Here is a 26,609-nt window from a genome sequence, read left to right on the forward strand (position 1 = left end):
ATTTCTGCTACTTATAATAAAATTTTGCAGAAATTACTTTGTATCACTGCCTATGGTTACATGCACACCAATATTCCCCTTTTATTTCGAATATGACAATATTCCCGAATTTGATATATCATATAAAGAGCATCTTCCATTTAAGTATTCCAAATTAGGCATTTTTCCAAATTTAGCATCTTTGGATTAAGACATTTGAGAAATGCCGGTATTAATAGCATTATTTAGACATGTATACGGCCAATTGGGAATATGAGTCTCAAATGGGTTTTTATCCACAGTTTGTGACACACAGCCTCTTGTCTGTTTATAGTTGGCCCTGTGTGTTGTCATGAATACGTTGTGCACAAACCATCTCGCCAACAGTTTGCAAGGCTGGTGTAGATTGCAAGCAGAAAAGGCCAAAGTTATGGTCAGAAGGAGAAACTCTCCTACTTTTAAACATTATGAAGAACTTGCATATCAAAAGGATATGTAAATCGTTTGATGCAAAGAAGCAAAATGGCAAGCTGCTCCACATTAATCAGAGTATGCAAGGCTGTCTGTAAATGGAAATATTAGTGGACTATTCATTTTCATCAGACGTGAAAGCAGTTTAGGAAGACTTTTCTTTTTTGAATAAGGGCAAGAAAAGGTACTATTTTGTGCATGTAAACGTACTCAGTGAGATGCTAAAATAATTATTGATATGGCCTTATGTATACAATTTTGAATTTTAAAGTGCTGGCTATTTTTTAAATGGCAGCCAGTGCTCTACACTGTATAAAAAGCAGCCGGCATGCTACCTATCTTGCATCATTTTCTACCCGTTTTCAATCAACTTCTTCACTCAGGGTATATAGTATTTCTAGTATTTCACACACGTAAGACCTCTTCCGGAGGTTAGGTTGAGAGATGGTGATGGAGGATGCCTCTAAGAAGGTTTGAAGGGCCAATAGATATCAGGGAGGAGAACAATAATAGAACTCCTGCTTCTCTTTGACTTTACTCTCTTTCTCTTCAGATCCCTCTCATTCTTTTCTTTTTTCTGCATACTGTGTATTTTCCCTCTGACTTTGTCTGTCCCTCTGTCCTTCACTTTCTCTCTTTGTGTTATAACAGTGATTTTTCCCTTAACCAGATCTGATTACACTCAGCCCCCTCTTGCGATAACCTTTTACTTCAAATCGACCCAACCTCCTGACCTACCCCGCTTTCTGCTTCTATTTGGATCTACTGTTGTGATTAAAATGCTTCCTGGCAGCTCAAGCTTGCTGAGCAAAGTGTCTTTTCCACCGCACCATGCAATAGCAATTCAGCATTTCTCTCTTGCATTCCCATCTCCTCTTCCCACTCATTTTCTTATTTTCCCTCTCCCTATATCTCCTCCTCTCGCGCTTTTTTTCTCGCTTTGCTCATCATGTGCTTATTGTTTCGTTCAGTCACTCGTGCTTTCTCTTCTTTTGCCCCTATCGTTCTCCAGCATCTTCAGGCTGTTTTAATAACTGTAGAATTAGCACTTCAAGGCATTATCTGAATACGCAGTTTGTAGCTGGATAATGGCAATCAGTGTCGTGGCTGTGAAAGTGTCAAAAGCACAATCAGAGATATTAAATTTCTGAGTGATTTGTGGGTTATTTGGAGCGGGGAACTTAAGCTGAGTTATGGGTGCACGCAGGCAGCTTAATCCAAGTTTATAAAGCAGGTGAGGCAAACACGTACACAGGGGAAAGTGAAACACAGACACTTACATACACACAGAGGAGCATGCAGTATCAGTCTTTGGCCCCACAGATTTCAGGTCAAGTCTTTCTCCTTCAGCAGATTAGCAAAGGTCACACACAAACACACACACATACATGCACACACAAACAACCAAGACAGACACAAATTTCTAATGATGGCAATTTGTTCTGCCACCTTCCACTGAGACATGTGTGTGCATAGCAATCAGGAGTCCAGACACTCTGGGACACAGCAACCCAGACAGTGTCAACTGGAAAATGTCTGTTAGTGAATTTCTCCTCTGTTTTGTTTATGATGCAAATGTCTCAGCTGCATGTATTTAGGTTTTCCTTCAGTCATGGATGAATTACACCAAGAAAAACAAGGCTCGACAGGGATTTCTTGTGTTAGATTTAAGCACTGATTAAACCAAACTCTTCTACACTCAATTATGCTTAACCCTGCATGTAGTTTACAATAATATCTGCAGAAATCTGTGCACCAAGCAACTTAAAAACAAATGCAGTGTGTTAGCCAACCTTTCTGAAAGTTGCTATGCAGTGCAGAAACCATATTTTCACAACAAGTCTTGATGGCATTTTACCTTCTTTTTTGCATGAAATGGCAGTTTCATTAATGCATAGTCAAAACTGATATGAACCAAAAGATCTGTGCTGTTTCTCCCTTGACGCTCACCCTGACACTTTTCCAAACGCTGTCAGTGGAAAACCTTCAGTGCTTTTTTTTCTGCATGACATCATCAAGAGAGTCTTGGTTTCAGGCTTTGAGAAAGACTTCATGATGGTCACAAACACTGAATAAACATTTTTATAGCGAGAACCCATAGTGTGTGTCTCTGTGTGGATGTGTGGTTATGATGTCTCACCATCGCTGTAAGCCACTGAGCATTTTTCCAGATGTCAAGGACTGCTTCAGCATGCTCCTAAGTGTTAAAGTGGCAAGCCACAGTGTTGATTTCACTGCTCAAAACTGAAAGCACTTTCTAAAGCCTAAGTTTGAGAAATATAGCTAATATGTTCCATTGATAAATATTATGTATCAGTCCCAATCAAAAGCCTATTTTTAAACTTATTTTGAAAGGGAATTAAAAAAAAACACTCTGAGGTAGTCAGAACAGTTTGTCATGTCTCATTAACCCCTGAGTTGTCCCTGGAAACCATATGTACGGTGTAAGTCAAACATGAAAATAAAAGAAAGAAAGCAATTTGCAAAAAGAAACTTAATAAGCAGACCAAGCAGACCAACTGTCAAATCTTACATGTATAAGCGCTGAACAGCAATCATAGAGGAGAAATTAATCCTGAAACCCACATAGACCAGTGGGTCCATCCTCTGTCCCAGTATGCTTCAACCTCCCCTGAGCAAGTTTTCTTGCTTGTGCTGATATGTTTACTTTCACAAATATTCCTTATCATAGACACCAAAGTGTCTCAATGGAAAAAAAAGGTGTGAACATATGGCGTTATGAAATGAACACCAGCAACTGTCTGACCAGTGAGACTTTGGTTGGACAAGAGCAAATCAACCAACCGAGCAGAAGGTGTCCACCCTATTGACTAGCATAAAGAAGTAATACTCTTAGACCTCAAAGCTTAAAGGGAAGAACAGTATGTGATGACGTGCTAATTTTCTACACAAGCAGAAATTTATTTTCCCTTCTGTTGATATATTTTCATGTTAGATTATCATTTTCACAACCAATTTGTTGTCACTGGGAATCTAAAGTGAACAGTTTCATTCGTGCCGTTCATTGTGTATCAGAGTGCCGGTGCCATGTCAGCAGATTGAGTTGTTTACTTGTTCAAAACTTGACTGTGGATGGAAAGACCTTGTCTGATGTCTCGGGCTGATCACAGGTTGGGAAGTGTTGAAATGACAGGGTGGAGAGTTCAGTGAAAGAACTGGTCTGAGTGAAAGAGACTCTCCAAAGTCACTTAGAGAAAATGACTCCCCATAAAACCGCACTGAAAATGACTGTGACACTCAAGGTCAGAGTCTACCTTCAGTCCTTCCTTTTTTTGATATTTTGGAGCTTTATTGGTTATTTGAAGACATACAAAGGAGTGCCCAAAGATTGAGGAGGTGCCCGACCACAAACTGCTACAGCACTAACACTGAACACCCTGTGGTCTTTGGACATACTCATGTTGTCTTGAACAAAACTTTCATCACCTTGAATAAATTAGCTTTTCCATGAAAGATATTACAAATCCTGTAACACTAGGACAAAATTAATGATAATCAAGCTAAATATGATATGCATCACATAATGAAGTTATTTAGTAACTTCTGAAATCACAGGATTTTATGACTTTCTGGAGCAGAAAAAATACAAACCCAACCCATTCTTTTAAATCTGCTACAGCAGGATTTCTTCCATGTTTACAACTTTAATTTTTTACCATTTAATATAAATGTGTTTTAATTACAAATCCATTCACGTTTTTTTTTTTTAATTCTTCAAATTAAATATTTCTTTAATTTAATATTACCTTATCCTTTTGTGTGCTTTGTCACTTACATCTTTTTTTTTTTCTTAACCAGAGGTCTGATTGTTTCCATTGCATGCCATTGTGTTGGAAATTGGATGACCAAATTATCCTCCCTGAGACTTCAGGAGAGTACTTTGCTTGATACTTTCTTCCCAAGCATCTCACATTGCTCTTTATTGCTTGAGCAGCTCCACCAGGGGAAACCGTTATGATTTGGCATGGGTTGCATGCAGGCAGAGACACCCATTTTGGATAATTGCTCTGAAATGTGCTTATGTAGGGGTGCCTGAGGCAACAAACTCACCACAAACATAATAACAGTTTTAGTTGAGCAGTGGAAGAAGTTTTAGAGGGAGAAGGAAGGAGGCGGAGAGAGGCGGGGAGGGAGGGAGAGAGACGCGGAGGCAGAGAGAGAAAAAAGATGAGTTTATGCAAGAAAGGTCATTTTTGAATAGATGCTTACACTGCTTTATTGTGTATATATAAGGGAGTTCACACTGAGGAACACTCTACAAGGTTGCCCTCTGTACTTTTCAACCCTGGTGTGGTTCTAAGTTGTTCTGTGAATTTATCTTTGCTTTTGTTATATTTATGAAGCTGGATAGCGTTATGTGCAGTTTGGGAGTGAAGTGGGGTCAGTGAATTGATAGGACGCAGCTGTCCGTCCTCTCCTGTGCACATATTTCCCTTGGGCATATATTTGCACACATGCACAAAAACACACACCTTCCATTGACGTGGATTCATGTCCCCTGGTGTCGTGCACACAATGTCACATTCCATTCTTTCTCTAAAACACATGCACTCCCAAACACACACTATTGCTACCACACTGGCATGAAATTTGTCTGCCATAGCCCTCAAGCCTAGCCCGATGTGTGAATGTGTGTGAGTGTGTGTGTGTGTGTGTGTGCTGTGTGTTCATCCCCTGAGCGGTTTGCTTTAATCTCCTTTAATTTCATTCTCAATCTTTATGGAAATCAACTCTCACAACCAACTCCTCATTTCACCATCTCCCTTACTAATTAAGACCAGGAAATTGTTCCTGGAATTGGCTGGCATGAGAGACGTGTGTCTCACCCCTCAATCACTTCCTCATTCTCTCCTCATGTCGGCAGTTTTTGCACATTTCTGTTAACGTGTGTGAGTTTGTTTTTCTGTCCCTCTGCGGCTATCTCCACCGTTTGTGTTTGTGGTTGTTCTGTCTCCATGTATGTGTTGTGCCTGCTTGTTAGTCTCCATCTCCTGCGTGTATTCGCCTCACTGTGACAGTATCTCACCGTCTCCATCGTTGTCTCTTTGTCTTTCAGGATCTGTCCATGTACGTGTGTGTCTGTGTGTTGTGTGGGTAGCCATGTGGTGGATTTAGGGCTAAAGCTTTGGGTGATTACTCCCATAATGAACCATCATGCTCTGTTCAGGCTGTCATCCCCCACAGGGATTGACTGTATTATGAAGTTATCATTCAGCCTCAGCCATACTCTGTGTCCTCATATAACTCCCTTAGCTCTCCACACAGAATCTGATAAGACTGATATTGCATGAAATTAAACCTCATGATTTAGGTGGGTAGATGTTGTGGAGAGTTTTGGAAACCTTTAAAGCTTTGTCGGTGATGTGTTTCTAGAAAGCAGACAGCGTTCAGATTCACTTCACACATTCAGATTAAATGTGGTAGGCTCATACCTCTCACGAGCCTGTTGCTCATCTCCTGCTGTTTTTTTTTTTTTTTTTTTAACTGAACAAAATATATACACACCACTTATGTTGTTAAGGAGTTAAATAAAAGTTCTAATACTTTTTCAAAGGCTTAGTTCTTTCAGATATGATGCTGATTAAACAGCATGATTATACACGACTGTCTCTTGGGCTTGTCATAATAAAAGGCCACTCTAAAATATGCACTTTGATCACACAACACAACGCCTCAGATGTAGCAAGTTTTGATGTAGAGCGTTATTGGCATGCTAACGGCAGGAATGTCCACCAGAGCTGCTGCTTAACAGTATTTACCTTGTAATATGTTATTGTATATGTTTTATGTTATTAACTGTTGTCCAAAATGCATGATCAGTAGAATGGTAGAAAACACACCAATATTTCATTATAACTTATATATGAATTATTAACAGTATTTAGAAATTGATTACAGTTTAGAGGTGAGCTTGTGTGTCTCAATTTGTGCCTCACATTGATAATTGTTAGTATTTTGTTTTTGTATTTCTGCTGTTTTCCTACACAACTTAGAAGAATAGAGGCTCCCCAATTCTGTATCATATTTCTTTAAATGAATTGTGGGTTATAAGGTTATTTATTTTTTAAGAGACTGCATATTATGAGTAGAGATTGCACTCTTGTTTGTTTGTTTGTTTTTTCTATGTGATGCATTTTATCATCAAAACCATATCTAAAAGCTTCACCACGTCACACACTGGTGATCAGTTCGATGTGCGTTTTAAAGCATTTATCATAGAGCCTGACAAAAGTTTGCACGGCCTTAAAACACTCTCACAATGTCAGTCGCCCTACCTTAAAAGAGATATTTCTTTCTCAGAAGATTCTGTGCAACTCTCTCCACCACTTTATCAAAATCCCAACACACAGATGGATAATTTGTACTTTGAGCTAAAATGGAGGTTTTCTCTGTTGGGATATTAAACACTTTCCACTCATGACTCAGACATTCAGCTATTCACAAGAGTCCCTTCTGCTTCTCAAGTATTTCAGTCTCTGTGAATAGGGTTGAATTTCTGATTTCAAATTCAAACAATTAAAAATGATAAAACTAGCATGTGAATTACTTTTAAATGCTACATTCAAAGTTCTTTATACTTTGTAAGTGTAGACATATATTCTCTCTCCCCTTGTCTTTGTCAGATTCGGAACTTGATAAAAGAGATGGAATCAAAGCCAGATTGATGGCCGGGAGGTTTGATGGATTGCCGGCGAGTTTTGAGAGAGATGAGGCAGATAAATACAGACGATACAAGGTGGATTCACTGACACAAGTTTCTACTGAATGGTTTGATACAGAGAGCGAGGTGGACATGAAAAGCCTTTGATAGGTAAAGACCAAGCAGGTGGTTTTGGTATTAAGAAAGAGTTAGGTGGTCCCGCTGTGTGCTGCCAACTTCTCCCTCCTTCCTCCTGTCTCATTGTGCCTCTCATCTTTCAACCCCCCCCCCCCCCCCCCACACCCCCCCTCACACACACACCCCACTCACACACACACACACACACACACACACACACACTACCTGCAGCCTAAACTTCTCCCCCCTCCCATTTTTACTCTTCTTCTCTTTCACACTCTGCCTCCTATGTCTGTGCCTGTAAACCGCTGTAAGGTGACTATCCTGATGAAATACCCAGAGAGTGTGACTCTGATCGCGTTTGGCATTAAAAAATGTTCTATCCAGCGTGTGTGTTTGTATCTGTGTGTGTCCACAAATGGTGTACCACAGCTGACGGATAAGGTGATTAAGAGCACACCTGGGAACCAGGAGAGTGAAAGGACACAAGGATAACACACACACACACACACACACACACACTGTGTCCTCCTATGAAAGTTTTCTGTATGGTTTTAAAAAACTAAAGGACAGAGGAGAAAGGATTTGTCTTCCACAGCTGCAGCCATCCTTTACAAACTAACAAAGTCACTCCCAGACTCTTCAAAGTGAAAAAGTTTTTTTCATATTAATATCTTTATACAATGAGTTTGTATCAGTTTAATACAGCTGGTAATGCTCAACATAGACAAACCTCTGGATGTCATTTTGAGATACACACATAATTACTTGCAAAACAGCCAATGTTATGAATCTTCCGCACATGTTGACATTATTTAAATTTGTGAAATATGACACTTTATCATCCAATCATAAGTTTTGCTCTCCCATGCACACAGGAACACCCTAATTATTTTTTTTTCAACACATGACACATGCGTCACTGCATATATTTGTATAGTCCAGCCCCTTTGTGTCTTTAAAAGAGTATGTGGACAGTGTCTAGTTACCGGCTACTCCAGTCTTTACATTTTGAATTACAGAATTTGAATTGAGCGTGTGACCTTTTTACAATTGTTTAGTCCCCAAAGGAGAACTTTGTCAACATCTGTTATATCTAATAAGGTAAAGTTTACAATCTGTACATCTAAATTCAGTCATTTTTATTGCTGCAGAACTTGACTAAAAAGGATTTTAATATTGAAATTGGTGACCAAAAGTTTAATTGATATTTGCAATATTCATCATAAATATAATCAAAAAATGATACTTGGTGTCTGTATATCAATATAATATTGCCACAGAAAATATTGTGATACTATGAGGTATCCATTTTTCCCCCACACCTACTAGAAAGGGCAGTTTTGCAAATCCATTTATCCAGATCATATTGAGTCAATATACTCCTTTTTCACTCATAAACCTTTGTGTTACACCCAGAAACCGAATAAAACATCAACCCTTCCATATGTTCTTATTTAGAAATCCATCACACCATCGGACCATAAATAAAGTCACCTGCTAAGTCCCGCAACTCTGCCACCCCTCTCAGGTTGCAATTTATTTCATGGCCTTTTTCTGTGGCAGGCTAATTATCTTAACATGTGTTAAACTCAGCTGCCAATATATGTATACATGTATGCTGCGTGGCAGACTAGAGCTGCGCTGATAACTGAAGGACAAGGTTATGAGTGACTAAAGGGCATTACAGTGTCAGGGGTAGCCCAAGGCAGGAATTTTAAATAGTCGTGTAGTAAAAGAAACTCATTCAGAAAGAGTGGCAGAGACAGGACAAGAAGACATTAACAGCTGAAATGTGTTTTCCCCTTTTGAACTTTCTCTATGAATGAAATTCGGTCTTTTGTGCAGAACTATGTAGAGAAGAGTGACAGTGAGATAAACAAAGATGCAGAGAAAAATGTATTATGCAAAAAGATTGGTAAAACAAAAATGTCCTTCCATCCATCCATTCATCATCCACCCACAATGTTTTTTTGTGTTTTCATTCACGTCCTTCAACGCCCTCTCCATCCTCCTTCCTTTTGTCTTTCCATCTTCTGTTGTTCTTATTTGAATGTCTAGCTAATTGTCTTTAAGTCTGCTACTGTGAGCTTTTTTTCCTCAAAATGAAAACAACTAAGCCCTCTCTGAAACGTTCTGTGGAAGAAATGGCAGCGCATTCCTCGCCGCTTTGTAATGCTGTCATTTATCACAGCATGTGGACCATTAGTGTGAATCATTTATTGTCTTTGGCCTGCTTGAGATTCCCAAACTCTTGCAAGTCTATATGGAATGGAAGTAAGGTTAAAATATTGTGCATAGTGACTGAGGGACGAGCATGCAACAAAGCAGCCTGTGTTTAGTGTATGAAACGGCTAAAGCACTTAAAAGCAAGGCCAGGTGTGTGTGTGTGTGTGTGTGTGTGTGTGTGTATGTGTGTAAAACTGTGACAATGTACTTAAAATGTAAATGTGTCTCTGTGTGCACACCCTTGTGTGAGCATTAGTTGTCTCCAAGAATATACAGCTAAGTGTTTTTTCTTGCTGTGTACATTTCTAAAATGACAGCAGAGTGGGAGAAGTCAACATATGCATGGCTGACTTCAACCGCCGACTCCATAATTACCATGTCATTGTTGCCGCGGAAATGAGGTAATGAGCCCGGTTTACAATGACATGGCACCATCTCCTAAATGGGTTCTCTGACTGCTGAATCACAGAATGCTTTTGCAAAATGGTCACCCACACAACTGTGCTTCCCATTGAGACTTTTCACTTTTGATGAACTTCTTGGTGTTATGATGTGTTTCCAGGTTGACATGCTTCCACTTATTTTTGTCACATATATATTATTGCAATGTAGCATGTTTATATTAAACTTGGCCAAAGTTTCAAATATGGTAAACTCACGTAAAAGTATCCATGTCGGCAAAAACCTCTATATACTCTTGTTTCCTGCTGTTTTTTAACTTTTGAGACAAGCTGAGTGTTTATATTACTTCACCTACACTGATATATGTTGCTACATGCTAATGTCAGAGAAACATGCAATCCTAGTTACCAATGTTGTTAATTGCTCCTTCATTTTGGATGATATACCTGCTGATATACATTCAGTTGTGTTTAGAAGCTTTTATTGGTAATTTTTCACAGTAGAAATTGCTGTTATTCTCAGCATGGAGCAAAGACAGCGAGATGCAGAAGACCTGGAAACCAATCAGTGCAGACTGGGCTTTTTTCGGGAGGGGGGCTTAAAGTGACAGGCACTAAAAGACGCCATTTTAGACTGAGGGTGTTTCAGCACAGCAAAATAATGTGGTTTTTTTTAACATTAAAGTATGTAAACATGGTCTATTAGAAACCTTAAGTACAAGTATGAACTTGAAAATGAGCGTTATAGATCCTCTTTCACTAGTTATGAGTATGACCGTGTGTAGTTTGTTTAAATTTAAGGTCTCAACCTTTGTTGACAGTTGGTTTCAGTGATTCTGTGTTCTTGTTCTTGAACTGGTTCTGATCGGGATTCTTAGAACCTCGTTGCTATCCAGAGAACCAGCCTGCATTTCCACCAGTTTTGAGTGTAACTATTGTATTCAAGGATTTACAGTGGAAATAAATGGTAGAACCAAAATCACAGGTTACATTGATTACCTGGGAACTTTTTCCCTGTTTTTTAAAGATATTTGTTTTTACTCAATAAACAAGACTACTGTATGCTCTTTTTTTGATGATTTCTCAATTGACTTTTCCATTGTTGCCTTTACATTCTCTCGTTCCAACCTTTAGAATATGATACACCCACTGTCTTCATGGTTCACACTTTATGTCAAGAAAAACCTGCTATTTTATGGTTCCAACTTTTCAGGTTCTGAGCCAATTAATTATTTCTTGAAATGCTCTGAATGGTTCAAAATTAAGTGCATGAACCAGAGCAGAACTGGTTTTGTGTTGGTTGAAAAAGGTTATGTGTGTCCCAATTTTTTTTAACTGGCTACGTAAGCAGTGTTTCAGCACTATATCATAACTGTGTCCCTGTTAACAAATCAAAATTACGATGTCATTATAATATAATCTCTACAGTGATTTGGTCTTATGATCTCTGTCTTGCAGTAGTCATTAAGTTTCTTGTCTCTCTTTGTCTCTCTCCTCAGACCTGAAGAAGTCATTTGAACAGGAACCCCTGGGAAAGGAAGTATCTCTGGAGCAGGAAGTGCTGTTACAGTGCCGCCCTCCGGAGGGCATACCAGCTGCTGAGGTACGTGCAGTGTTATTATTAACCTCCTCCTGAGGTGAATGTAGAACGAGATTTGAGATTAAGAGAGAGGACTTCTGGAACAGCGAGAAAGAAGAGACGAGATGTCAGCATGATGACAACAGAGGATGTAAAAAGATGTAAAAGTAGGAATCATCAAGTGGAAATAACGCGGAAGTGCCACAGAAAAGTCAGTTATTACAGATGTGACACTTTCTGAAATTGCTTGGAACTGTGAATGACAGACAGCAGAACATTGATGGGTGCGTGCACTCTCATACAGTCTGCGGTTGAAAGGTGTGCTTAATAAAAATGGAATCGGACCCTTTTGACAAGGTTTGTTAAATAGCCTTTTTTAAATAGTGGTATACCTAAAGCAAAACAACTTAATAAGCCTGTCTCAAAACTAAAATAAATGTTAATGACCCTTTCAACAGGGATAGTCCTAAATTTCATTTAGTAAGCACATAACTGAAACACACAACAAATCAGACCCAATTACATTAAACAATTTAACCTTAATGTTAAAGTCCAGGCAATGTTTAATATATTAACAAACTGAAGGTTAGCAGAAACTAATTTTACATTTGTCTTGTTTTTAACATTTCTCACTTAACTTTTTTTGTAACATAATGGATTGTTTTTCATTTCCCAACAACATTTGGGTTGAATTGTTACAAGAGAGAAAATTCAGGGAAACGGCTCCAATCTTTTTTTGAGTGACACTTGCTTGAAAGCTCTGCTGCAACGAAGTAACGCTGATCCAAAGTTTAAACTTAGACTTAAATGTCCCCAGAGAGCCAATTTGAGTTGTAGCACAAGTTGCATGAGGAAATCTTAGCAATCTCTGCAAAGGTTTAGCCTGTATTCCCTGACTGTCTTACTGTACCTGAGCTTTGCAGGAAATAATGAGGATAATTACTGAAAGTGGATTACCTACTTTTCTTCAAAATGACTGAAACTTACTTGCATGTTTCTTTTCATTAGCACATACATGTATTATCCTGAAAACTGAGCTGAAGTGAATACACTTGCAGTAAAGAAGTGTCCTTTAAAATCACTACATTTGTTTGGCCATTTCAATTGGTTGCTTCACTATCTTGCCAAATGACACTTTGAGAAGCAAAGCCAACTTCCTGAGGTCAGGGGTTTTCAACTATGCTTACAATGCTGGCCTTACACCAATTGACTTGAGTTCAAGCAATTTCACTGTCATGGACAAATTTCCAGTGTTGGAATGATAATGTTGGAGAGTTTTACCTCATTTGTGGCACATTACTACAGTCTCACTTGTAAAGGTGGTCATAAAACTCAATCCAAGCAATCTTGAGTCAGTCATTTTGTTGTATTGACGCCCAGCAAAATCCAACATGCTTTATATCAAGTTTTTTTTTGTCTTGGCTCATACAAATACCAACGCGAACATTGTCAACATCCAATAGCTCTGCTCCCTTCAGCACCAAACAGGGTAGACATAAACACGGAGAGAATTGCTGTTGGTTGGAAAAACCGGTGGAACCGTGGAGTGAACAAGAATCAATTTTTAATCTGGCATTCATCTGATCCACTAACCAGCACTTACTTAAGTAAGAAATCCTAAGTTTTGAAACGGTTTACCTCTCATTCCAACAGTTTTCACCCATCAAATCAACACAGTTAAACAACAGAAGCTGATTGAGTTTCGGCGCCAAAATTCAAAATGTTAAGTTTGTACACAACGATTATACTGATGCTAAACTGATAACAATACTATTGACAAATGACACCTTTTATCTTGTGTTTCTAGAATTATGTTTTATTGTGGACATGCAAAGAATTATTTGGATGTCTTATTTCTTAAAGGGAGTTTGGCGTAATATTTTCCATCAGGATCAGGATGGGAAATAATCATAAAAGGATGTAGTGTGCATAGTAAACTTGCAAAACTGGTCTTGCAAAACTGGTCTTTGCAAAATTGTACAGTGAACTCACATTGTCTTCAGATGTGAGAGGATGTCAGATTTAAGTATTATAAAGGTATTTTTAAAGCCTTCTGAAATATGGTGGACATAATTCGAACAGTTGTGAATACACATGAATACAATCGTGCTAAACACATATATAACTCACAATTTCACAACACTACCCTCCTCAGTGTAAGATAGTATTGTGCATTTGCATCAACTACATTTTCAGCACATTGACGCTTTATTCACTCATCAAACGTGTCACGCAGTAAACATCCACTTTGGGAGAACCACACATGTCGCTTCCACTCCCCGAGGGCCGTAACTACAGTGAAGAACGTCATTCGCAATTCAGATTCTTCTTTATTTTCCTGGTTTCATCTGGCTGGGTTCCCACCTGAATGGATAAAAAGACATAATTTCATTTAGTTGGTCGCTGGGGAAGAGCAGCACAGCACTTGAAGAGGCCTGCGCCACCGGATAAGGAGTCTCTGAATCAGGTTTCACTCCTCAGGGTTTGATAGTCATTTTCAATTGCACCTAAGTACACAGCTCCCCTGAGATGGGGGGGGGGACTGCAGGAGAAGGGATGAGGGAGGCACTCAGATATACAAAGTGAGGTATTTTCCTGGTTTCATCTGGCTGGGTTCCCACCTGAATGGATAAAAAGACATAATTTCATTTAGTTGGTCGCTGGGGAAGAGCAGCACAGCACTTGAAGAGGCCTGCGCCACCGGATAAGGAGTCTCTGAATCAGGTTTCACTCCTCAGGGTTTGATAGTCATTTTCAATTGCACCTAAGTACACAGCTCCCCTGAGATGGGGGGGGGACTGCAACAGTTCACACCTCTTCATCTTGAAGGCAAATCTCAACACTAATGACTCATTACTACTGCTGCCTCATCTGCTTTCTTTGTTTTTGACACCTGTTTGAACACAATACAATCATGCACCCATAAGCTGAAAGGCACACTTGCAGACACACACACACACACACACACACACACACACACACACACACACACACACACACACAAAGAGCTATTTTCCCACTGTGTTCAATTTGCTATACCTTTTCCATTCCTTTCTCCTGTCATAATGGGATCTCAGGGCAAATGGATTGGTCTGTCTCCCCTGTCTGCTGAAGCTGATTAGAGGGATTTAGGTTTAAAACCTGCTGATGACCTCAGGTTGTAGCCCAGACTTTCTTTTTTTTTCATCTCCTCTGACTTTCTATTTCTCTTTGTTCTTATCCTGTCCATTCTCTTTTCGTCTCTATTTCCTCTTTCTCTTTCTTGCTCCTCCACATATACTCACAGCTATAATTTTTTTCTTGATTGACAGCTGTCGTTATTGGTGTCCTGTGACCTCTCTTAAAAATGTTCTAATATTAGCAATTGCGGTTGCCGTGTCAATCAGTTGACATGTGTTGTAAAGTTGTCAATGTGATGGGGTTGGTGCCCTGATACGTGATAGCCACATCGTAATGCCCAGCTGGCATCACGTGGCTGTCAACATGTTGCACCAAAGCCTTGACCCCTCCTCACACACACACACACACACACACACACACACACACACACACACACAAATTTATATTAACATTCACACATCATCTGCGCACATACACCTGCCAACATATGCATGCAGATGTTCATCCATGCATTTACACACATACATACATAGATGCAGCCTTAAAGAAATGTATACACACACATACACACACGCACATGCAGACACATACTAAAGCATTACAAGAGGTGCACTAAGGAACATATAAGTCAGGGATCATTTTAACTGCTGTACAACTGTTAGCCTTGAGAGGTCAGGGTCAAACCAATTCAAGATCGCAAAGAAAATGTCTACACACCAACCAATACGCTATTATTTCCTCTTCACTTTCCTCTGATGGTACTGCTTTTGTCATCAGTCAGTCTCTTCTACGTGTTTTTTTCCCCTCTCCCTTTCAATCTAAAGCTCCTGTGAGACACAATTTGAGGCATTGTGAAATCCTTGAGAAACATCTAAATCTCTTTAGACTGTGATAGAAAGCCTTTAAAAGCTGATGGAAAGCTATTGGATTCAGCAGGGAGGGTTCAGCAGTTCAACAGGAAAGGCTTTATGGACACAGATGGTGAATTCAAAGAACTTACAACAAGTGCGGCACAATGTTCACTTTCGATGAAAAGTTTGACTTCCTGTCACTCTGCTTTTTCTACTTATGAATCGCCTTTTTTGGTCAGAGGTCATCCAAACTTGTCAAAATGATGATTTTTTTAAAGTTTCTTAAAATCTGAGCCATAATCAACTTGTACATTTTTTCCCTTTAAATGTTGTGTGGTTCATTAGGACATAGAGGCAGCAGACTGACAGCAAGAATACTTTTTTTCATCTAGCAGTGACCTTACAGGCAAGGCAAAGCCAGTAGACTGCACAAAGCAGGTGGGGCTATGTATTTGTGGTGTGTGTGTGTGTGTGTGTGTGTGTGTGTGTGTGTGTGTGTGTGTGTGTGTTGTTTGACTGGGGGTGTCTATGTGAATATTTTGTGTGTGCCTGTCTGCGTCTGTCTCTGCGTGTGAGTGATTACCCCAGCTGCAGTGAAATAAACACATCAGTGTGTGGTGACAGGCCTTCCACGTGTGTATCCCCAACACACACGCACACACATGCACGCAGACACACACACACACACACACACACACACACACACACACACACACACACACACACACAGTCAGACAGTAACTGGATATGTGTCTGGAGCCTGGTCAAGTTCCTGTCACATTCTGAATTGCTCAATCCACACCTAAATTAGTGCAAGTTATCCATTTATAATGACTTGTGATCAACACACTTACATATATATACTGTTAATAAAGGGAATCATAGCCTGAAATTTGCATCTAAGCACTCTTTTGTACACAAGCATTATCTAATCTTCCACTTCAGAAGATATACCTTAAGTCAAAGACCTTCATTTTTGAGGAATTACATATATTACATCACAGTGAACACTGCCACTCAAAAATGTGTCTTCCCTAAAGTGTCTGACCTTGACTATACTGACTTGTACAAAGTTTAGAGGTGTTCTCACATTCCTCTGCTGAAGGGGGCCTGTAAGTGCACTTCCCTAATAGAAAGCCAATGTCTCTGAAAACACATTGACAGGGGAACAGACTTTGACAAAACACCAATAAACAATTTAAAACCCTTAGACACAGCGCGGACTTGTGAGCACAGAAAGCAGAGTTAGCATTAGCATAGTGAAAGTTTTCACAGCAAACATGGTAGAGTGTGCAGTTTTAAATGTAGGGCGGACTCCAAAGCTTCCTTCCACTATTTTCGAAAACCTGTTCAGAGCAGATATTAGTGTATGTTTAACAACTGCTAACGCTGTGGTGGCCACTGCCAATTAGCCTACAAGCCATCAAACAAATAAAAGATGCTAACTGGACTCACCTCTAGTCGCTTATTTTGGTGCAAGAGAGTCTGGGTGACTGAGGCTCAATGAAGTAAAGATCAGGGTAGCACTTTGATTTGAAATTTTAATTTTGCCACATGGACAATTTGGGCCACATACCCTTGTTGGCGATAGAAACAGTTCCTCACAATGTCTATATACTGTATAAACTGTAGAAGGATGTCTGGCCGGAATCGTCTGTGCAGCAAAATTAAAAATTGACATTGTCGGCAGTCCTGATCTTTACTTCATTGTTACTTTCATGGAGGATCAAGCACAGAGTCTTAGCTCTCTAAAAAGTAAACTCTTGAGTGAACATGTTGTGTTTCATTTTATTTTTCTAACTGAGCCCCTTCAATGAAGTAAAGATCAGGGTAGCACTTTGATTTGAAATTTTAATTTTGCCACATGGACAATTTGGGCCACATACCCTTGTTGGCGATAGAAACAGTTCCTCACAATGTCTATATACTGTATAAACTGTAGAAGGATGTCTGGCCGGAATCGTCTGTGCAGCAAAATTAAAAATTGACATTGTCGGCAGTCCTGATCTTTACTTCATTGTTACTTTCATGGAGGATCAAGCACAGAGTCTTAGCTCTCTAAAAAGTAAACTCTTGAGTGAACATGTTGTGTTTCATTTTATTTTTCTAACTGAGGTGCAAACATGTACAGCTGAATCTCTCCGACTTTTCCTCTAATTGAAAGTTAGCCATTTTGATGCACACTGCTTTCTCCTGAGTCAAACAATAGCCAGTTGCGTTGGAGAAGCAAAAGCAAAGCCTACTGCATGCAGCACTGGTTGTGGGCAAAGGAAAGATCCAGAATTTCTCACTGAAGGAGAAAGAATAGATCTGCTTCCAGCCCCTATTTTTTCATTTCTCCTTTATGTGGCGAAAATCATGCTAAACTAAATATTAATCAGAGCATACTTTAAAATTAGTCTGGTGGGGGACTTTAAAGTACCATGTCATTGTTATGTGCACTGGAGTGTCCTCCAAAGATGTGATTTAGATTGATGCTCCAAGCTCCATACTGGCCACCGTTCGCAAACATTTCTCCTGCCTAAGTATCCTTGAGCAAGCCGCAGCTGCCAGCTCGGAGGTTGCTTTTATGGTCATAGTCAGCAACTGAAAAGTTTTACCTTCAGGCAGAACACGTACACCATCCTAAACAAGAACTTGCTGGGACATTTGTGATGTGCAAAAGTATTTCTGTGTGAATCCAGGAGGCACAGCCACACCCATCATTACACACATTTGGCCTCTCTCGCTGTGACCGTCAATGTCAATTTTTGTGAATGACTTTCTGTGTTAATCGGTGTGGAATAAGTCTAGACACATGCATTTGTGTGTGGGGGGTGTGTCTCAGTGGGTGGGAATGACTCTTTGTGATGTAAATTATAGTAGACTTTTCTGTCAGAAGGCATCAGTGGTGCAGTGTGGCCAAAGCGCTAACGGCTTCCTCACTCTCACACTCATACAGTATACAGTACACACATTAACACACAGACACAGTACATTTCAGTCCCTTAAGTCACCATTGTTAATGTGTCATATGATGATGTTTACTAGCAGAGTCTATCTGGGGGTTATAACATCGGCGGTGGTGGAGCGCTTTCAATGGACAGTGAAGGTGACAGTGTGAATTAAACTGTCCAACAAATAAAACCTCTTCCAGTGTACAGAGACAGATCTATTGAATTCCTTTAGTGTTAAACTGCTTTCAGATCTCACTGGAGCTCAATGTTCCTCTGGACCTCGCAAAGAAATGTAGTAAATGCTTCCATATTAACTATTTGCAAGTTCTGAAAATATCCGAAACATGTATTTAAGCAGAGCAAAACACTGTCCATAGATTTAAAGGTAAAACATGTCTTTTATTCAGGAAGGAAACACTAGTAGACTAGCTTTTTTTGGACTTGTATTTCTGAATTTAAAACAAATTGAATGAACCCCAAGGGAGAGAAGTAGTCTAGAAATATAATATGTAATATCAAGTAAAGCATTGGCTTTTTCCGTAGCTTTACAAAATGTTGTGACTACCACAGCAGAAAGAATTAAAGTCATTTTTATCCTAGCCTTCTTCTGGAGAAACACATGTGTGTGCCTGTGTGTTTGTGTGTGTGTTTCTGTGCACAAAAACAATTTATGTAATGCTGCTTCCCCAATAGATCCTTACCTTAATCCTCTTTGAGCGAGCATAGTAAGCCCCATGGCTCATCTCCCATCACATTTTACCTTGATCCTCAACCTCTGTCAGAAATCATCACCGTAATCCACAGATTAGTCAGCAATCTCTTTTTTATTCCGACTGCCTAGGTGAATTATTGAAATGGTGTTAAGATTATTAAAATGCTGTTGCGACGGTCTATCACTGCGGAGTAATTTACAAATGGGGCAGATGAGGCAGAGCGGCTTTTATGTTGTTTTGGTAATAAATGTATTGTGGTTGCTTGTTGGAGATGTAGAGAGGAATTGTGATCATTATCTAATGATGTGTGTACACCAATACATGAATGGACACGCACCTAAACACACACACACACACACAATATGCTCTATCTCTTTGACTTCACCTTTCCTTGCGCTGTATGGCAGTGCGGTCTTTAGAACTACTTTATATTTTTGAAAAGATACATACACACACGGGAAGAGAAAGAAGACACACATGTAAGCTGCAATTCTAAGGAGACTCAACAGGCTTTTCATCCAGTGATAAGTCATGTCTGAGAATTCAAGTGTTAGTCCGCAGACTGCAGAACTGCATTGGAAATGAAGACTTTTCAGTCCATTCACTAGAATAAATGTCGGCATGGTATTTTTCTGAAAAGCATGGATATGTTGCATTTGTATGTTATCATGTAGTGGATACGTTGAAACTACACGTCTTTTTTTCATTTAAACAATAGTGTTGTCAAATGTGGTTATGTTAGAAATATGTTTTGGCTTAAGATACTCATTTTTGCTGTCACAATTATGGCTGGAAATTCCACAGATGTCTCGCTAAAGAATACTCACTTTTGGTGGAATAGTTGTCCCTGGAAATTCTGCAGTTGTCTGCACAACACTTTGCCCATCTCGACATAAAAATGGGTAGGTTAAAAATGGGTATAGTGTGTCTGCTGTTTATTTTCTCAGCTCAGTTCCATTAGGTTCCGGTCACTGGTATTGGAACTGAAATATATATGGTTTGCAAAATATTCTTGTAAAAGGTTCTCCGTTTTATTTATTTATTTTTGCTTCTCCTGCATACATTGTTTGTAGATTATAACTGGCACATCTTCTGAAAACACTCAACCCAGATGTTTATCTTGGCCTACTCACAAGTGGAAGAGATCTGCTACTTCAGCCCTCACAGTGACTGTAACTGTGAGCACTTAGAGAACATTCGCCCATCGCCTCAGCCGTTTTAGGAAACTATCAATCAAAATTTAAAAAAGGGAAGCTTCTCATTACATATAGTCACCCTGTGTTTTGTTTCTTAACTGACAACATGACCTGCAGTATTTTCTTCCATGTTCAGAGAATACAGGAAGTGTGCAGGCAGTGATCATATGTAGTTTTAGTTCTCTGTGGTCTGAGGTCTGAGTCTTTTTGAGATGAAGACTTTAGTGCTTTATGTGTGTGGTATGTGGAAGGTTGAGTGGGTTCTTGATTCAGAAGTATAAGAGCAAGAGATAATGAAGACGTTTGTGTAGATCCCCTCCGCACCCCTTAAACAAGGAGAAACTACTTTCTCACCTTTCATTACCCGTTCAAAGGATTGGCTACACTATAGGATAGCTGGCCTTTGCAATTAACCCTTTTTTAATGTCTTTCTCACACTGAGATCGAGAGAGAATTAAAATGTGTTGGTGCTGAAATGCTGACCCTTCACTGTGTTCTTTTTGTGATTAATGTTTATTTGTTTTCCATGATTTCTCTTTGTCTTCAGATAAGCCTTGCACAGTATCACATTTCAGCTTTTTTCTCTGTCTCCATTTAAGTCTTCAAATTTTTCTCACACTTTCCTGTGGATTCTTTTTTTCACTTTGTCTCTTTCTGTCACTACTGCTGTCTCTCACGCCCCCTGTCCTTCTTGACACAGTTCTGAGACAAAGCTGTGGATTGATGGTGACATGACAGTGTAGAGTGTACCGCATTGTCAGGCAGCTACCCGCGCTGCCCTCGGCAGTCCTGACAGTGTTGTCATGGATGAATGAACACACTGTTTTGACACGGGGTGCGACCGTGTCAAATAACAAAACTCTGTTCTGTTCTGTCAAGTTTTATGAGTTGTTAGACCTTGTAAGTCTTTTAGGAGCACAAAAAACTTTGAAATTTTGGGAAGTTACCCACACAAGTCTGTAACATCTATAAAAGGTTGATGAATATATTATTATTATAACACAAAGATGTTAGAAACCTATTTATGAAATAATTTAGCACCTAAAAATAGTTCTCAGTCCGACTGCTGGCAGGAGTTGAGAGATAATTTTTTATATGCTTTACTACTAGAGCAATTGGGACAGTAAATTCCTCATTTGGGACCAAGACTGAAAAAAGTTTAATAAGCCTGGGCTTTGAATAATTGCTACCAATTAATTGCTTTTCACTTACATCACTGTTCAGTTAAGTAGTCTTCAGTGAGTTGCTAAAGGAGGTCATTGTCAGTGCAATTATTTTTATAAATGTGACTGTTTGATAACAGAACATTATCAGATGATGACCATATGGAGCAGAGAATATGTTTGTAACAATATGTGATCAGTCCTCCATTTAACACCACGTAAAATGTGTTTGGTGGTGTGAAATCAAATATGAATACATTTCTGCTGAGGTGTATTAACCATGATACTGCTTACACACTGAAAGTTGCATTGAATCATCAGCTTATCAAACACTCTGCCAAGAAGTTCTTGGCGCTATTGATGCTTTGCAGATTTCAGAAGCAATAATTCTTTCAAAGGTAGATGGCTTTAGGCTACTTAAGTGTGACCTTGCGACGGCCAATGTACAGCACTTAGAGATAAGATGCTCCTTTAGCTCTTTTGGGAACCATAAAGAGAGAATATGCTGCTCATGATGGCATCGGTTGCCTTTTTGTCAGTCAAAACTGTGAAATCAGTACTGCAATTTCATGCAAAGCTATGAAAAAAATATAGATCAAAGATGTGGTGTACCAATGTTCTGCTGAAAAAGGCGTTCTTTTAATGGCTGAACACATCCAGCCTCATACAGGAGAATATTACTATCATCAACCAGAAAGAACAAGTCTGCAGAAACTCAGTTTTTTGATGATTAATTATACCACATCCTCGCAAAATAGGGTTTAGGGTTCTGTATATGACATTTAGTACATTAATATACAGGCAAACATCCATTTGTTATGTAAAGGTATAGTGGAGCAATGGTGTCCTGAGTGAAATATTAAGTCATGCGTGCTCTTTGCGTATTGTAATCATAGCTTCTCTGTTTTTCGTTGTGGTAGAGACGGTCCGGCCACGCATGCATGTTAATCTATGTAGGTCCACGTGTGTGTCTCCCGTTGTCTAGTTAACCACAAAAGCAAATCCTCCCAGGTATGCCATTAGGTCTGTCAATGTTGCCTATGTTAAGACTGTTTGTACTGTTAGCACCGTTAGCTGCTGGCTCAGCCACCTTCATGTTGAGAGCCAATTCCAGACAATTCAGACTGTGATTTAAAGAATTGCTCTGAATGTCATAAACATGTCCTCTGAAGTTAGGTCACTACAGTTTGTAGTAAAAGTTTGTTTTGGAAAGTAACTTTTTCATGGTCAAAAAAGCCAACATTAATTGCTGAATTGAGAAAAAAAAATGACCTCACATCTCTGGTGAAAGTCAAATGTATTGAACACCCATTCATCATCCTGACCTTTGTACCCCCACTGAAATTTGGCTTTGTAAATAAATCTGCAGAATGGTTTTTGCTTTCAAAATGCATACATTTCCAGCAGACACCTACTTATTTGTGCTCTCTGTATGTTTATTTTGCTGTCTGTTTACCATGCTCATACTTTACACTTTACATCCTTCAGCAAAAAGCAACACTAACAAACAGGGAGGTCCCCAATAGTTCAGCTGACCCGGCTAATAAAGCAAAGCTGATTTTGTTATTGGGTGGTTTTAATAACACTGGAGAGCTGGAGAGTCAATTAAAAAGGATTAGCATGCCCCCAATCAGCTCAGAGCCTCTTCATGCTTTAATGATTATAGAGTGTCATCAGCACTCCTACACTATACAGTGAATCAGCTTTGACATGTGTGCACACACACACACACACACACACACACACACACACACACACACGCACACGCACGCACACATGTTAGAACACACATTTAAATGCCTGCACAAATACAACTGTGTTATTAAAGTACTGAAACGGTTAGGTCCCCACTTAAGGCATAAATATAAAATGTACACGCGAGCATTTACAAATATGTTTTATTTTATTTTTATCTTTTATATTTGAAATTAAGATGTCCTCTTTTTTCATTTAACATGTGTAATTATTATATAATTTTGCACTAAAAAAATATACAAAAAAACTTTTTTTTTAAAAAGGTCAGAATGATGACTCTTTCATACATTCTTTATGGACGAATAATTAAGGAATTGTGTATAGTCATGTTGTTTTTATTCAGACAATGTTAAAATATTGTTATTTTTAGCATTATGTTAATGACTGAAACCACTGATGGGTAAATGAGGTTGAGGTTAATAATGCATGTGTTAATTTGTACCTCCTGAGTCATACCTTGAACATGCATTCTTTATTACAGGTCCAATGTGTAGGATTTATGGTAATTCACAGAAGTGCAATATAATATAATAAGTACGTTTTCTTGAATGTATAATCACCCCAAAAAAGAATCTTGGTGTTTTCCTCATGTTAGAAAGAGCCATTTATATCTACATAGGGAGCAGGTCCTCATTTATGGAGATCTCCTTGTTCACCGCCATGTTTCTACAAGCACCCAGAACAGAGAAACCAAACACTGGCTCCAGGGCAGTTTGCTTTTTCACATCATCTGTGATAGGCAGCATCAGAAAAACACGGATTTTTTAACACAAAATTGCTTTATTCAGTGTTTTTAATGGTTTAAATCACTGGGTCCATTTGTTTTGGAGAGGAAGAGATTTTTGCATATATTTTGGTTCTGGGTAAAAACCTCCTGAATAATAAACACTAAAGTAATACTGCCTGTGAAAAGTTTCAGCTTGTTGCAATCTGCAATCCTCACTGCTAGGTGACACGACATTCCCTTAAATCTTAAATTACAACTGAAAAAAGAACTGAACAAGGCTAAGACTGATCCTGATAGAGAGAGGGACCCAGTACATCTTTGCTGATAAATCTGAGTTTGGAAATGGACTTTGAGGACACACCCTTATGTCCTTCTGGGACTAGAGTGAAAAAATGAAAAAAGAGAGCTAAAGTTTAAATTAGTTTGGGAAAGAAAAATACTCCTTGATAAAAACCACTGACACCCATCTCTGATTAAATTAATGTAATTGCTCTAGACAGAATTTTCTGATCTTGAAATCAAAATTGTTTACTGTTATTACTGTACATACATAATATATGTATGCAAGGACATACTTAAATGAAGAAAAAGTAGATCAGGGTGCTTTTTAGATGTCACAGCTTGCCAGAAAAGCACTAATTCAAAGATGATTCAAGACATTACAGGTGTTTTAAGTCATAATGCTGAAACCCTTAAATCCTCTTTAGCAGTCGATGTCCTGTGGTTTCCTTTGCACACTCTCCCGCTGTTCTCATCTCATCTTCACAGTCACTTTCCTTTTTTATTTCTCTATCCTCGTCATTTTCTCTTTCACCTCGCCATCTCTCCTCCCTTCTCCACCTTCTGTTGTTGCCATTAGTGATGTTAAAGTACTTAGTGAACTGGGGGGTTCAGCAGGAAATACGAAATACATCACTTTCTGGAGAAATAAAGAAAGCAACAGAGGCACAGATACAGAGGGCTTTAACACTTTAACCACATTGACCCGTGACCATGCACAGACCTGTTTTAAAATTTAACAAGCTGTCAATCATTTCAACACTGCTTTACAGCAACCAGGAAAGTCAGTTAGGAAACACACTGTCATTAAAGTTTTGAAGAAACTCCATTAAAATCTCCCTAAGGACACTTACTGTGTCTGCTTAAGTTTAGGTATTAAAGTCGTTATTTTTAGTCGTGGAACTAGACATTTCTTCTGCTTTCAAATATTTGCTGGGAATTCAAATTAAAATCTGCAAATCTACTTAGAAATACCCACACTAATACATTGTGGTTAAATGAATAAAAGATTATATAAACCAAATTTTCATGGTCAATGTTTGACAGTTTTATGCGTGCATATTCTGACGGCTTCCATCATTTCCCTTATATTTTACCTACCTCTCATGAAATATGTATGCTGCAAAATTCCTAGTACAGCAGTACAGCATTCTATGTTAAAACAGAGGAGAGACCAGGTTTAATCTTTTAATTAACTGACGTTTATTTCTTCTATTGCAAGAGGAAAGTGTTTCCCTTTCCACCGGTGATATTTGAGGTGTTGATTCTGATTCGAGCTGTTACTAGGTCAGCATCTGTTTGGGGAAACGTTTCCCCGACTTGTCTGAGCTGTTGAGTGGATTTGGATGTTTTTCGCCATGCCTCTTCCTCTAATGATTTGAGCCCAGGGTCTCATTTCAACTTTCCATCCCCTAACGCTCTCACCCAAAACTGTCATCTCTGTATTTTTTTTCCCTCCTCCCTTCAGTTACTACTGCTACTATCACAGTCCATGTGCATTTTCATCCTTAGAGCTTCAAGTCTGAGTGGTTTCCTATTTACTCAGTTTGTTTGTTCCTCCATTTCTTTTCCGTTCATTCCAATTTCCTGTTTCCATCTTTCTTGACATCAGTTCTTGGCTCTCAGAATTAGTAAGCAATGGCAGTGTTTTTAATTTTGATGATGCAGAAAGACATAATATTCATAATTATTTCATTTTGCAAATGAATAAATCATCTGCTGATAGCTTCCTCTTGTCTTTCACTGAAAATGTTGTGGATAGACCAGTGCAGCCTTGAAATGCTGATGAAAAGGATCTAATTACAAATAGAACAAGCCTGAACACACCATTGAAATGGTATATATCAGTGAAAAAGTCCATCTTCATATGAAGAGACTTCCTCGTGTACTGTACAAAATAATAGACTTAGCTATTATAGCTTCAGCTATTGGTTTGTGGACTCCTGTTTTGAACGTTGCTTCTAATTTTTCCCAGTGGCCCTTTACAGTATTGCAGCAAGAAAATCCTCTACTGCCCAAAAAGCATTTCTACATAGGCCATCACTGTAAAAGATACATCTGTAAACTGGACACCTCGAACTGCAAACCAAGTCAGTTATTACTTTTGTAAAACTTTCCTTGAGCTGATAAAAGCAGTCTGAAAATCTGTGATGTCATTATGATATAAAGTTAATGAGCCAAGCAGAAATTTGTGGGAAGGGCCAGTGAGAGAAACACTACTGCAAATATTCAGTGGGTCTGCATACTGTGGAAGTAAAACCAGGATCTAGATATTTTCTGGCAAAACTGGGTAGCAACAAATTTAGTGACTTATTCAGACCATCAGGAAAGAAGAGAGAATTATATTGTAATTCATTACAATATTCGTGGTTGTTATGCCATTAGCACATCTCCTCTGTAGGTGTGGGACA

At 39.0% G+C, this 26,609-nt stretch overlaps 1 protein-coding gene across 2 annotated transcripts in view; it reads left to right on the forward strand.

Moving 5' to 3' along the window:
* Window positions 1–26,609, forward strand: part of unc5ca (unc-5 netrin receptor Ca) — a 250,217-nt gene that overhangs the window by 132,620 nt on the left and 90,988 nt on the right. For both annotated transcript variants that reach the window (XM_042487541.1, XM_042487542.1), the window contains exon 4: window positions 11,379–11,482. In XM_042487541.1, coding sequence (XP_042343475.1) covers window positions 11,379–11,482 — 104 coding nt within the window. The remainder of the gene's footprint in view (window positions 1–11,378; window positions 11,483–26,609) is intronic.

Source organism: Plectropomus leopardus, chromosome 6 (genome assembly GCF_008729295.1).
Source record: "Plectropomus leopardus isolate mb chromosome 6, YSFRI_Pleo_2.0, whole genome shotgun sequence".
Taxonomy (NCBI): Eukaryota; Metazoa; Chordata; class Actinopteri; order Perciformes; family Serranidae; genus Plectropomus; species Plectropomus leopardus.